General features: G+C 45.4%; 1 protein-coding gene across 1 annotated transcript in view; it reads right to left on the bottom strand.

Annotated features, from left to right (window-relative positions):
• Positions 1-15,556, bottom strand: part of gpr162 (G protein-coupled receptor 162) — a 42,339-nt gene that overhangs the window by 8,878 nt on the left and 17,905 nt on the right. Inside the window, exons 3-4 of the mRNA XM_002941682.5 lie at positions 2,825-3,014; positions 1,842-2,026 (exon numbers count right to left, since the gene is read on the bottom strand). Coding sequence (XP_002941728.1) covers positions 1,842-2,026; positions 2,825-3,014 — 375 coding nt within the window. The remainder of the gene's footprint in view (positions 1-1,841; positions 2,027-2,824; positions 3,015-15,556) is intronic.

Genomic DNA, 15,556 nt, shown 5'->3' on the forward strand with positions numbered 1-15,556 from the left:
CCGGACTATTTTCCCATCTACAACCTGCTTCAGCAACTTGAGATTTGTATCTGCCCCCCCCCTCCCCATGCATTGCCTGCCCACATCCATCACGCCCCTGCTTTGCTGCTGACAGGGCCACGTAACATCTGTAGGCACCGATCAAACAAATGATTGGACTTTGAATTAAACCCGCTGTTTGTCAGGGCCCGCGTATTGATTTAGAGGAACACGTTCACCTCTGACGTTTCTGTTCCATCTCTCGGGTCTCACTAATGACGTCCCCTTTGTCTCCATTTGTCTCCTACGTTCCAAACCTACAGCTGATTTATCCTGAACCCCTCTGTAATGTGGCTTTTTTATCCTTACACATTTTATCGCTGTTCTGGCTTTCCCTTTAATCTGGCATTTGAGTTTGCCCTCAGGCTACTCTGCGCCTATAAGATCGATGTTGGATTTCGCTCATTATTCACATTGATAACTAACGGTCACAGCTGGGTGCCCAGTGGCTTTTAGCGCCAGTGGGGAAATAAGAGCAGACAGGAGTGTCCCTTGCCTTGGCTTTGGGTTTAGCTGATGGCTAGTTAATTATGGCTAGTAATGTGCATGTACTGGGTAGGACAATGAGAAATTCTGCATTGGCTGCCTCTAAAAGAGAGTTAAACTCTCTTTTACAATAGAACCATAATTCATTGTAGGGTTGCTGTACCAACTGAGAAATCCAGCAGCCATCTTGCCACAAGGCCACAGCTGAGTTATACCCCCTACTGTAAATGATAAGGATATCAGAAGTCATTGAGGGATTCTGTGACCATATAAAGGCACAAGGCTGCAGGCTGAGTTATACAGGGAACTCTGAGTATCACTCATGTATTATAAGGGATAATGTACCCCCTACTGTAAATGATAAGGATATTAGCAGTCACTGAGGGGTTCTGTGCCCCCCATATAAAGGCACAAGGCTGCAGGCTGAGTTATACAGGGAACTCTGAGTATCACTCATGTATTATAAGGGATAATGTACCCCCTACTGTAAATGATAAGGATATTAGCAGTCACTGAGGGGCTCTGTGCCCATATAAAGGCACAAGGCTGCAGGCTGAGTTATACAGGGAACTCTGAGTATCACTCATGTATTATAAGGGATAATGTACCCCCTACTGTAAATGATAAGGATATTAGCAGTCACTGAGGGGCTCTGTGCCCATATAAAGGCACAAGGCTGCAGGCTGAGTTATACAGGGAACTCTGAGTATCACTCATGTATTATAAGGGATAATGTACCCCCTACTGTAAATGATAAGGATATTAGCAGTCACTGAGGGGTTCTGTGCCCATATAAAGGCACAAGGCTGCAGGCTGAGTTATACAGGGAACTCTGAGTATCACTCATGTATTATAAGGGATAATGTACCCCCTACTGTAAATGATAAGGATATTAGCAGTCACTGAGGGGTTCTGTGCCCATATAAAGGCACAAGGCTGCAGGCTGAGTTATACAGGGAACTCTGAGTATCACTCATGTATTATAAGGGATAATGTACCCCCTACTGTAAATGATAAGGATATTAGCAGTCACTGAGGGGTTCTGTGCCCATATAAAGGCACAAGGCTGCAGGCTGAGTTATACAGGTAAGGGAGGTAGAAGTTGCTTGTAAATAACTTTTTATATTAAGGTAGGTGGGACATGATTCTTATATAACACAATTTTATGCCACATTAAGTCTAACAGATGACACAGGTACGCACCATTAATACAGGTATATGATAAGAATAATTATATGTATTATATTTATGTTTAGATGTAATAACTATATTACAAGTATAAGAACACTGTGACTTACTGGTTACTTGGATCTTACCTGGTGTCGGTGCACTTGGAGGTACTGCCCACGGTCTGTAGGTAGCAGGACATGTCTGACTGGCAGATACTTTCCATCTCTCAGGTCTCCCCCCAGATAGTGTGGGGGTCTCTTAATAGCTGCTCCATTGGAATCAAAGCGAACTTCACACAGGCGGCCGTCTGCAAAGTCATCCCGACCACTGTCTGTGACAGGAGATTGGAACAAATGGGGGCAAGCAATGTGGGGCGAGAGAAAGCCGAAGCCAAAGGGGGTGCAGCGAAGAAACACGAGGTGTAATTGAGATGGGGTCAGAGGTGGTGGGGTGGAGGTAAAAGAGGACAGTCAGGGGAAGCAAGCTAAAAAATATAATTCATCTGTGCATACATTTGGTCACACAAGATCAGTTTCTTGACTGAAGAATCAAAGATATTAAATGGATCGCCCTAAGTGGTTCATAATTCCCAAAACTGATCCAGGGTTTCAGGTCGTTGTCATTTTTTGTTATTTGTGGGTTTTGAGTTATTCAGCTTTTTGCCCAGCAGCTCTCCAGTGTGAAATTTCAGCAGCAAACTGGTTGCTATGGTTTGATTTAACCTAGCAACCAGGCAGTGGTTTGAAAGAGAGACAGGAATATAAATAGAGTAATAAAAAGTAACAATACAAATGTAGCCTCACAGAGCAATAGTTTTTTGGCTGCCGGGGTCAGTGACCCCCATTTGAAAGCTGGAATGGAGGAAGGCAAATAACTCAAAAAGCATAACAAATAAAAAATGACGAATTGAAAATTTGCTAAGAATTGACCATTCTATAACATACAAAAAGTTAACCCCAAGGTAAACAGCCCCTTTAAAATATTACACATAGCACTAAGCAGTTATGAACCTCAGATACCCATCCCAGGCAAAGTCTGGCCAAGGAATTAAGATGTTGTAGTTCAACTAACAATTGCAGTTATTTCGTATTCCCATATCCTTCCCTTCAACCCTCTACATTTCTCTCACCCTCATCCGCGCCACTGTCAGACAGCATGGAGGCGCAGTGTTCCCACACGGTGCGTAGATCTGCTCGATATCGGGCACAGGACCAGATGAAGGATGGGAGGAGAAGGGTCTGTGCCATGGAGCACCACAGCACACACAGCACCATCCATGGCGGGGTGCTGTCATACCGCAAACTGACGAAGCTCACCACCTGCAACACAGAATGACATGTGACCAAGAATTCAGGTAGGGGGACTCCATTACCATTGCTCAGTGTATGCCATGTGCTTCGGGTCTTTTCTTCTGATTTGCAAAAGGAAAAAGCAGTTGCCTACAAAGGGTTGCCATATGCCATTTGCTGAATGGTACAGTCTGCCCATGCCACAGCAACGGTAAGGAGGTAAGGGGTATTTCTGCATCTAGTGCCAAAGGTCAATATGTGCTCTGTGCCTTTAAGGGTGCAGCTGTGCCGCCATCACAGCCATATTTAGTGATGGCAAGGTACCAGGGCAAAACAGACTTTACTGGTTCTCCTTATTTTTATAAAGTAGGGCTATTCAACCCACAGTCCCTTGGCTATTCAACCCATAGTCCCTCGGCTATTCAACCCATAGTCCCTCGGCTATTCAACCCATAGTCCCTCGGCTATTCAACCCACAGTCCCTCGGCTATTCCCAGTACCTCCCAGTCTGGTACTGAAACTTGTGCTTCAACAACAGCAAAAATGGGATGTGCAAACAGGTATAAGGGCTCTGGTACACGGGGAGATTAGTCGCCCGCGGCAAAACTCCCTGCTCGCGGGCGACTAATCTCCCCGAATCGCCGAAAAAGACTCTAGAGGCTTTTTCGGCGATTTCCCGAAATCGCCCCGCCGCGTCTGCCATCCCGCCGGCGACTTACATGTTCGCCGGTGGGATGGCAGGGGGAAGGCAACTCGGGGAGATTAGTCGCCCGCGAGCAGGGAGTTTTGCCGCGGGCGACTAATCTCCCCGTGTACCAGAGCCCTAAGGGTGAAGACACACAGAGCTACTAGTAGCAGCTACTTGTCATGGCTACTAAAATAGACAATGTTGATCATTTACTGATAATTATCTCTACGTGTTTAGAGGCAATTCTCATTATTGTCTATGGCAGGGTATTTTCTGGTGTTTAGTAGCCTTGGAAAAGTAGCTGCTACTAGTAGCTCTGTGTGTCTTCACCCTCAAGCGTTACTGACACCATCTTGTCTTACTGTTGCCATCTTGCCTACTCTAACAACTAGGCCCCATTCTTTTCTACTTTTTCCAAGACTTGGGACCTTTTGTAGTTTGATAATGCTAATTAAAGCAATGTTGTTTGTTTTATATCATCTCTGAATGAAAAGCATCTATGGAAAAATAAATGCAGTGCCAGCTTCTCAGTAACCCACAGATCTTGTTCCATGTATGAAGCCCCCCCAGAGAACACATAGCAGACTAAGTACAGGGGGGGGGGGGGCTGATTCTTGTATAATGCCACCCAAAACCCACAGCATCATAAACGCAGAGCCTCTTAAGAGCCATATATCAGGGCTGGAATGCATAAGGTAACATGTAGGCAGATTGGGGTGGTTTTGGGAAGGATCGGGGGCAGGTCAGGGTATTGCAAATTTACAGGTACATTCGTAATGCCAGCCTCAGCCCCGGCAGGTGTTTTACCAGCTAGGCTAATTAAATACAGGCCAGGTGGCAACCCTGCCAGCCAAGGGTATTTATGTTACTGATTGCTCCGTGTATATATGTATTGCTGTGCCTGTGCCATTGGATTTGTCAGAGACTGATTTGTAAACCCTGGGAGAATGACATAAGGAGATGGGAGGCAGTCTAAATCAGGTAATTCCCAATGAAATATGGGGAGCTGACACCTTGAAACTCAATCTGACAGGAAACACTCCTCTCAGCCCAGAGCCAGGATAGTCCCGCCCACCTTGCCATGCCCCTCCCCCTGCACAGTGAGTTCCTGATTCCTGTTATGAGCCTGCGCAGACTTCAGGTACAGACAGTACTGCTTATTTCTGGGTACAGGGAAAATGTGCCATTCTGGTTAAACCCCACCCATGTTACCCTGGATACACCCCCAGGGAAGGTATTGCCCACTATGTCTGGCTCTTGCAGTTATGCTCTTTATCCTTGTAATTCATATTTTATTTCCCCATTGCCCCCCTGTATTGCTATTAGGCTTCCTGTGCCTGACCTGCTTCCTGACCCACAGCCTGTATTTCTACCTATTTGAGCCCATTACCCAATCAAATTAGTAGCAGCTTTATACACAACATGACCAGCTACACAAAATGGAGCACAGAGACCTGTTTGCCCCAGATGAATACTGTGCTGCCTACGTCATGGGGGGAGGGACATTGTATTCACCCTGCTGCCCCCTATATGTCCCTATATGTCCCATCACTTGCGCATATGGGGGCAATCTGTAGTGCCTCCAACACTAATCATGCAGCCCCATACCACTCATTTCGAAGGGCCCTCTCCCTGGGGGTCTCAATTATTAGTCCACTGGCTATCGGGGGCCCTGCCAACAAAATGGGGCCCCAATAAAGATAAAACCATGTAGGCGTAAGACTCCTGATCCAGCCAGTCGCTCCACTTTTGCAGTCCACGAGGTTTTTCAAACATGGGGCCCCCCTCTGCCACTGGGTCCCTTACTGCTGTACTACCTGTACCCCCTATTGGCATCACTGCCTGTACCTATGGGGGGGTGGCAAAAATGTGGGTAAGGGGTGTGAATAGAGGTCATTTATTTAGACCCTGGATAAAAGTGCAAGAAAACTAAGGCACATAAATAGTGATGCCAGCAGGGGGTACAGACAGTGATGCCATTGGGGGCACAGGCAGTACTGCAGTAAGGGGCCCAGTGGTGAAGGGGGGCCCCATGCTCATGCTTCAAAAGTGAAGTGACTGGGTGGATCAGAAGTGTTATGCCATATATACGAGGGACTTTTTCCCCTTGGGGCTCCCTTTTACCTGTTGGTAGGACCCAATACCCAGGGGGCCCAGGTAGCCAGTGAACTAATAATAGGGACCTCCTGACTATATATTAAAAAAAAAAGAAAATACTCTATTTTATGTCAAATGGTTATACCATTTGACATAAAATAGAGTACCGGTATTTTTTTTTTTTTAATCCCAGACCATAGTCAATATTCTGCCTATAAATTCACCTTTCTGTTCACAATGACACATTCACAAGGCACAGTGATGCCATTGGGGGCACAGGCAGTACTGCAGTAAGGGGCCCAGCGGTGAAGGGGGGGCCCCATGCTCAACAAAACCTGATTCATGGGCCACAAAACGGAAGTGACTTGGTGGACTAGGAGTGTTATGCCATATACACAAGGGCCTTTTTTCCCCTTGGGGCTCCATTTTCCTTGCTGGTAGGGCCCAATACCCAGGGGCCCAGGTAGCCAGTGGACTAATAATAGGGACCCCCTGACTATATATGCCTATAACCATTTGACATAAAATAGAGTATTTTCTTTTTTTTTAATCCCAGACCATAGTCAATATTCTGCCTATAAGTTCACCTTTCTGTTCATAATGACACATTCACAAGGCAGAAGCCTGAATGTCTCATTTACTGAGTCACGGTCTGTACCACACGCCAAACCCACCTACCCCTTGGTTATAGCCCGTTGCCACTTCGGTGACTTCCTTACTGATCCTCCATCGCTCAAGGCATCTGCAAATGCAACTATGGCAACTGCCTCCTTCAAAAGTGCTTCTGCATCCCTGAGCAATAAAGAGAATTTCTGCCGGCACAAAATACACCGTTTTATCCTTTCTGCGCGCCGCCCGTTACCTGTCCAGTTAAAATTCCCTCTGTTTCAACTTTAAATGCCTGAACAATCACAGGCAAGAAGCGCGGATATAAATGTAGGCCCCGCGAGAGATGAGTGTTGGGGGGCACAATGATGTGCTTTGTAGTGCCGAGGTGACTGCTGAAGGAATTTAATGAGCCGTGGCAGATATTTCAAATGCCGCTGAGACAATGGCTGACATTCTGGGTTTCTGGCTGATGCCTATATGTCATGTCGCCTCCTATTTCTGCTTTAGTGTATATATATATATATATATGTATGTATATGGCTATACGGATACTGCAGAGCTGCTATGTAGGGGGAAGTGATTAGGGAAGACACACTGTAGGTGGAACAATGGATACTGTTGTGGGCCCACCCTGCAGCCCCCTATTACATTTAGCTGACAGTTATAGACAAATTGAATGTCTCTTTGTTAAGAAGAACTGCCTGAATAATATGGATAATACATCCATAACAATTATAACAGACTTTACGAGACAATCGTCTCACACTCCGAGCCTCATTAGCACCCCCACTAATGTCAGTACTCAATAACAACACTGCCACCGAACTGAATTGTCAACATCGATTTCTTAAACTTGCTGTACAGGCCCAAATGGGCCCGGGCGGGTTGGATTACTTATGTTCTTACAGCTCATTATCTGCTGGATTTCTGCCTTCCTATACAGTCCCTTGTGCTAAACCCGCATTGTATTGTTTTACAGTCATGACAAGTAGCTGAAATATTCCCCTCTCTGGGGACCCCCAGTCTTTCATTTGCAGGGTATTTCCCTGCTCATAGGTTTCCAACTGAGGGGGCTGTAACATTATTGGGTTACATTATAACCTCATATCTCTTCTATTAACAAGAAGGCAGTTAGGGACAATGCTCAATAATCCAGGCAACATCACTATGTAGAAAGACAAATAAATGGAATTCTCCATAACCAGAACAACTTCATAAGTTTTGCCATTAATAATTCTAGATATTCAGTACCATAAAACAATACCATTAGTATTCCCTTGTAACAAGAACAGTACAGCAGGAACAGCCCCCTAAGTTTGCTCATAGGCTGTACAGAGAGATACCATAAGGGGTATCTTAGAGGTGTTGGATTCGGATAATTGTATTATAAAATGTAAGTTGATCACAAAAACCCATCAGTTAATAGAGCTTCTCCAGCAGAATCCTGCATTGTAACATGTTTTTCCCATGGGGCTAGCCATATTCTTCATTTCCCAGGGTGCCACAGCCATGTGACCTGTGCTCTGATAAACTTCACTCACACTTTACTGCTGCGCTGCAGGTTGGAGTGATATCCCCCCTCCCCCCCAGCAGCCGGTCAGCAGAACAATGGGAAGGGAGCAAGATAGCAGCTCCAAGTAGGTATCAGAATAGCACTCAATAGTAAGAAATCCAAGTCCGGCTTGGGACTCCTCCAGTTACATGGGAGTAGGAGAAACAATAGGTTAGCTGAAAGCAGTTCTAATGTGTAGGCGGCTCCTGCTGAAAGCTCAGACTCAGGCACACTTTACTGCTGCGCTGCAAGTTGGAGTGATATCCCCCCCTCACCCCCAGCAGCCGATCAGCAGAACAATGGGAAGGGAGTAAGACAGCAGCTCCCAGTAGGTATCAGAATAGCACTCAATAGTAAGAAACCCAAGTCCGGCTTGGGACTCCTCCAGTTACATGGGAGTAGGAGAAACTATAGGTTAGCTGAAAGCAGTTCTAATGTGTAGCGCTGGCTCCTTCTGAAAGCTCAGACACAGGCACACTTTACTGCTGCGCTGCAAGTTGGAGTGATACCCCCCCCCCTCACCCCCAGCAGCCAATCAGCATTACTTGGTAGTAGTTTTACCTTATCTTTTATAACAAAGGGATGTGCCAGCCGGCCAATACCCTGGCTGAAATATTTATATGAATATATAAGAATGTATGTGCTATCTGTTCATGGATGTATGTGTATAAGGGGGTGGGTTTGGGTGGACAAATGTTTCTAAATACTGTTTCTATAGCAGCAAATTGTAGCTTAGCTATTATTTCACTTTAAAGGAAACCCCCCCCAGTTCTTTGCCTGTACTGGGAATGACAGATATACCATTATCCACACAACAGTAATGGATTTTAATTATTCATTTCTGGCTATAAATGGGCATTATCCATATGTGCAATGTATATATCTATAATTACTCACACACTATAACAATGTATATATTATTAATATAACCTAGCTGGGGGGGGAGGGGTTGAAATACAGTTTTTTTTATACATAAAAGAAATGTTTTTTAGGGACAGCATGTGCTTTGCCCAGGGGGAACCTGCAGCTTCTAGTGCTTACCTATGATTGATATCACCATTACGGCTTATTATTGCCTTCACTTATATTTAATGGAGCCAGTAAAGCCAAAGAGCTAATGTGCTTGATAATGGGGGAATGATGAATACATGGATATCGTACAACATTGAAATGTGCTTCAGATATTGCGTTTGTGTTTTTCTCCCACTGCATTGCATTTTACAGGGGTAGGAACCTGGGCCGTAGGGTTTCATGGAGACCCTTTCTGACACCGGCTGATGTTTTCCTTCTAAATATGGAAACTCCAGTCATTACAAGAATCCATGTCTCCTTCTGACTCCCCGTGAGTCACCACATCCCAGTATAGATTTTATGTTCACCTTTTGTGCGCACTTACTGGCATCAGCCTACTCACTCCTCCTGCTCTGCAAAGCCAGAAATGCCTTGATGCTCAAGTGAAAGGGCAAGTCATGTTCCAAGTGTAATAGGAAAATGTAATCAGTACAAGCAAATACGTGTCTCATAATTATCAGTATTTAGCTGAAACCTGAAAAGTGGGGAGCCTAAAAACCCTAGCTGCCGATATTGGTCCGTTAGACCAATTACGCAGCTTATCGGCTCATGTATGGGCACTAACGACGGGCCTGCCCGACCAACATCTGGCCTGAAATCAGCCATATCTCGACTGGGCAGGTTTGAAATTTGTCGGATTGGGCACCGCATTGGCTCATTGATGTGGTCCCTGAACCGACAGACGCCTTTACTTGCTGTTCCAATTTGATCGCTTGGCCCCAGGGCCAAACGACCGAATTAGCCCGATATCACCCACCCGTAGGTGGGCATATCAGGATAAGATCCGCTCGCTGGGCGTGTATGGCCTCCTTTAGGGCTGTGACAGACGGGGAGATTAAGGTGCCCATACACGTGAAGAGCCGCTCGCTTGGCGATGTCGTCAAGCGAGCGGATCTTACTCCCGATATCCCCACCTACGGGTGGGCAATATCAGGGAAAATGTAGGCTAATTTGATTGTTTGGCGGCAATTGGGCAATCGGTTCAGGGACCGCATCAACGAGCCAATGTGGTCCCCGATCCGACTAAATCTTTTAACCTGCCCGATCGATATCTGGCCAATTTCAGGCCAGATATCGGTCGGGAATGCCCCTCGTTCCTGCCCCTACATGGGCCGATAAGCTGCCGAATAGGTCCAACGGGCAGCTACAATCGGCCCGTGTAAGCCCGCAACATGGGAGATTAGAACACTCTGGAGGTGATTTCCACTCTGGGGGTGATTTCAATGAGGTTTTTAGCCATGCCCCTGCAATGCCACAACCAGACCCATTCCTGCATCGGCATATAATCTAGAAGACTCTAAAAAATCTCCCTCTTTGCGGGCAACTAATCTCCCCGAAATGGCATCCCAACGGCGAGAATGTAAATCGCCAGTGGGATGGCATATGCGCCGCCAAAATCGCTGAAGTTTCCTCTCAAGGCAACTTCGGGGATTGGCAAATCGCTGCGCCGTGTATGCCATCTCACCGGCGATATACATTCTCACCGGTGGGATGTCATTTTGGGGAGATAATCTCCCCGTCTGTCACAGCCCGGGTCATGGGAGCAGCTGGAGTTGATTAGTGGTGCGGCCTAAATTGTCTTAATAAGATCAGGAATGTTTGGTGGAACAAAATCATGACTTGTGTTTATATAGTTGACAGATATAAGTATTTCAGTGACCCTTCTTATTTTGTCTTGCTTTATAATTGTTGATCTCCAAAGAGTCTTCTAGATTATATGCTGATGCAGGTATGGGTCTGGTTGCGGCACTGCAGGGGCATGGCTAAAAATCTCATGGAAATCACCCCCAGAGAGGCCTCTCTCTTTATGTCAAAAACCCTACCACCCTGCCCCCAAGTAAAGGATCAGATCACACAGGTAGTGTGTGCAGGTCCATCAGGAGTGGGCCACATCCACAGCCCAATGTGGTCTTCAGGTATTCAATATTTCTAATCCTTCCCAAGTGATATCAGATCCAGCCTCCTGTACATATGAGCTGGGGATGCCATTGCTGTGGCTCCTTGCATGAGCAAATAAGCTGCTGACAAGGATGGTCAGGTCATCTGCCCTTGTTGGTCCATCTATGGCCACTTTTATGGCCACTTCTTGAGCTAAAGGCTCTATTTCTTATCCTCCAACGTACTCTCTCCCAAGAGTATTGTCATTTCTGATCCAGTTTCTCATTGCTCAAGGCTCTTCAACCCTCAGCCTGTAAGCTGCCATCACAATGCCCCGTCCCTCCCACTGCTGGAGTTACACTACCAGCCTTTTTCTGTCACCTTATCCCAGCCCTACCCATTGCTTGAGTTATACACCCACTGCCCTCCCAAAATGTTCTAGTCCCTCCCTAATGAAATATCTTATATAGAATTATTTCAGAATAAGTTATAAGCAAGTTTAAGAAACCACAGTGGCACATTCCCTGAGCTTTTCTTATACAATGATATGTGGTTCTCACTATGTAGTAGAGACACACCACATCTAGAATTCAGTTGGGGATTTGGCCCAATCCTATACGCTTAATCCTAACCGTTCAGCCAAACCGAATCCAGACCATTACAGTTTACTTTACAGCCTTTGACAACTGAACACAACATTTTTTTTATATTAACATTTGAATATGCAAGGTAGACCTCCATTTTGTTTTGTTACTTGGCCAAATCTTTTATGGAGAATTTGGTATTCGACGGAATTCAAAACTAATGGTTTTAGTACATCCCTGTCTGTCTTTGAAGAAAAGGAAGAAAAAACATTCTCCATGCGAGCGGATCTATTTATACAGCGCAATCTATTTGCCTGAATGTATATAGACTGAGTATTCATATCCATTAACGTAAATAGTGATGGACCCCGGGAACATGCAGGCTGGGCCGGGAACACACAGCGGCTTCCAGTAGGCATGCACCTGGACCCAGGCTTGGAGTGATAGTGACAAGGTCCAAAATGGCAGCTGCCAACACCACTACCAGTTACAGGAAGGGATATGCCTATATATATATAGCATATAGTTTGGCACAAAGTAGGAACTTACACAGATAACTATACAGTTAAACAACGTTACATGAGGCTATAAAAACTATACCCCAAACAATGTAGGTCTCTATAAACATATATTGCATAAACAGCTCATATGTAAAACCCTGCTTTATCTAAATAACCCATTTTCATAAAATATACTTTAGTAGTATGTGCCATTGGGTAATCCTAAATAGAAAACTGCCATTTTAAGTACTAAGGGCCGCCCCCTGGGATCATAGGAGTCACAGTGCACACAAACAAGCCAAGGCACACATGCATGCTAGGCCCCAATGTTTTGGCCTTTACTCCCACACTACTTCCTGTTACAGTTAGAGCTGCATCATTTCCTGTCAGCTGATCTCTGAGGGAGCACACAGCCCAGCACAAAATGGTGTCTTGGGCTTGGGTGGTGTCAGTCTGTGCCCATGCAACATGCCAGACCGTATAGGATGCCAGGCTTACACATGCTCTGGATATTAGTCTGTGCTCATTCCAGGCTCTCTATACTCCATGCTCTTACAAGGGTTGGTTCACCTTTAAATACTAAGTTATAGAATGTTCTGTTCCTAGCAACTTTGCAATTGCTCTCCTTTTTTCTAGATTTGGGGGTCACAAAGGGGGGGGAGGCTACAATTTTATTGTTATTGTTACTTTTAATTACTTATCTTTCTATTCAGTCCTTCGCCTGTTATTATTCCCATCTCTCATTTTAATTACTGCCTGGTTGCTAGAAGACCAATTGCAAATTGTCTCAAAATATCACTGTTTACATCAGGGATTTCCAACCTTTTTTACCCATGAGCCATATTCAAATGTAAAAATGACTTGGGGAGCAACACAAGCATGAAAAATGTGCCTGGGGTACCAAATAAGGGCTGTGATTGGTTATTTGGTAGCCCATATCTGGACTGGCAGCCTATAGAAGGCTCTGTTTGGCTGTACATTTGGTTTTTATTCAACCAAAACTTGCCTTCAAGCCAGGAATTCAATAATAAGCCCCTACTTTGGGGGCACTGAGAGCAACACCCAAGGGGTTGGGGAGGGACATGTTGCCCCCGAGCCACTGGTTGGGGATCACTGGTCTTCAAAAGTTAATTTAAAGGTGAACTACCCCTTTAAAGTGCTGCACAGAGAGGCGTTGGGGTTGCCATACTGTCAGTGCAAAGCTTGGGTAATATTAACCATGAACTTGCTGTACATGCTTTTCTGGATATTCCGTATTTTCATTGGCCAGGTCCCGCTTTAGGGCAGCGCAGAGAGGGCAGTTGCCCCGAGCCCCTGGCATTACAGGACGTATTCTCATTATTACACTGGATAGTTTGGGCCCTAGCCTTCCTGCGCTGCCCAGGGCCCCGTCTTCTTTAACTCTGCAGATCATGCTCTGGGTTCATGCCAGGCTCTGGTAGTGCAAGATTCTGCACAGGCCTCTATGTACCACATGTTCCTAGAGAAGGGACCCTCTCGTCATTGGGCTCCATCTTTCTTTTCTCTGTGCTCTGAAACCCAAGCGTCCTATTGGTGCAAGCAGCACAGCATGGGTTAATTGGGACACAGCGGCAGCTGCCTCCGAACGGCTAATTAGCAGAAACTGATTATTACGTTAATTGTTAAAATAATTGAAAAGCCTGGTAAGCAGCGTTTGGAGAGGGATGAAAGAACAGAAGGAAGAGGGAAGACAAACAGGAAGGTGAGGGAGATCCTTATTAGCAGAGAGGGAACAGCGGGAGAGAAGGGGTTAAGCGAGCAGACAGCAAAGGACAGATGAAAAGAGACAGATAAAAGTGACGAGTGATGGAGAAGCTGGAGACGGTGCGGAGGAGGAAGGATACAAGGAAGAAATAATAAGGCGCTATGGCTCCCTGGGGTAGGAGAGAGGCAAAGGGCCTGGTCTTTAATCACAGGGTTCATAATAAAAGGGAAAGTTTGCCTTTATTTATTTTTTCTCTTTCTTGGTTACCTACTGACACTGCTATCCCTGAACTGGAGATTGCTTCACCCATAGCCTCTGGCTGCCTGACATGGCTCACAGCGGCGCAACTAGGGAACTATGGGGCCTCGTGCAAATTGTGCAACTGCCCCCCCCCCCGGGGCCAGCACAGTTACAGATCCTATATGCCTGATAATTACAACACGGACGCCCCAAACCTTTTATTTACTCACATTCTATAACCCCTGTGTGCATATCTGTTGGACTGCCACTTTATATTGTAGTTTTATTGTGGGAAAGAACAAAACCTTGTTACCCTATGGGCCCAGTAGCCCATCCCCTGCACCCACTGTAGTCACACCCCTCAGGACCCGGTCAACAATGGATCAATGGCTGATGCTAGACATTCATGTTCATGGTAGCTTAGGTCAGGGAAGGCCAGAGATGGGCAGACTTCTTTTACTCCTTTCACCAGTATATGTTAGCCTCTCCCATACTTTGGGACGGACAAGAAGGGAAGGAATGTGAGAGAGGAAGAACATGGTGGAAGAGCCCAGAGAAAGAGAATGGAAGAGAGAGAAAGAGAATGGAAGAGAGAGAAAGAGAATGAATCAGAGAGAAAGAGAATGGAAGAGAGAGAAAGGGAATGGAAGAGAGAGAAAGGGAATGGAAGAGAGAGAAAAAAATGGGAAGAGAGAGAAAGAGAATGGAAGAGAGAGAATGGAAGAGAGAGAACGAGAATGGAAGAGAAAGAGAGAGAATGGAAGAGAGAGAACGAGAATGGAAGAGAAAGAAATAGAATGGAAGAGAGAGAAAGCGAATGGAAGAGAGAGAAAGAGAATGGAAGAGAGAGAAAGAGAATGAATCAGAGAGAAAGAGAATGGAAGAGAGAGAAAGGGAATGGAAGAGAGAGAAAGGGAATGGAAGAGAGAGAAAAAAATGGAAGAGAGAGAAAGAGAATGGAAGAGAGAGAATGGAAGAGAGAGAACGAGAATGGAAGAGAAAGAGAGAGAATGGAAGAGAGAGAACGAGAATGGAAGAGAAAGAGAGAGAATGGAAGAGAGAGAAGAGAGAGGAAAGAGAAGGAATGAGAGAAAGAGAAGAATGAGAGAGAAAGAGAATGAATGAGAGAGAAAGGGAATGGAAGAGAGAGAAAGCGAATGGAAGAGAGAGAAAGAATGGAAGAGAGAGAAAGAGAATGGAAGAGAGAGAATGGAAGAGAGAGAACGAGAATGGAAGAGAGAGAACGAGAATGGAAGAGAGAGAACGAGAATGGAAGAGAAAGAAAGAGAATGGAAGAGAGAGAAAGAGAATGGAAGAGAGAGAAAGAATGGAAGAGAGAGTATGGAAGAGAGAGAACGAGAATGGAAGAGAGAGAACGAGAATGGAAGAGAGAGAACGAGAATGGAAGAGAAAGAAAGAGAATGGAAGAGAGAGAAAGTGAATGGAAGAGAGAGAAAGCGAATGGAAGAGAGAGAAAGAGAATGGAAGAGAGAGAAAGAATGGAAGAGAGAGAAAGAGAATGAATCAGAGAGAAAGAGAATGGAAGAGAGAGAAAGCGAATGGAAGAGAGAGAAAGGGAATGGAAGAGAGAAAGAGAATGAATGAGAGAGAAAGAGAATGAATGAGA

The sequence above is a fragment of the Xenopus tropicalis genome, chromosome 7 (assembly GCF_000004195.4).
Source record: "Xenopus tropicalis strain Nigerian chromosome 7, UCB_Xtro_10.0, whole genome shotgun sequence".
NCBI lineage: Eukaryota > Metazoa > Chordata > Amphibia > Anura > Pipidae > Xenopus > Xenopus tropicalis.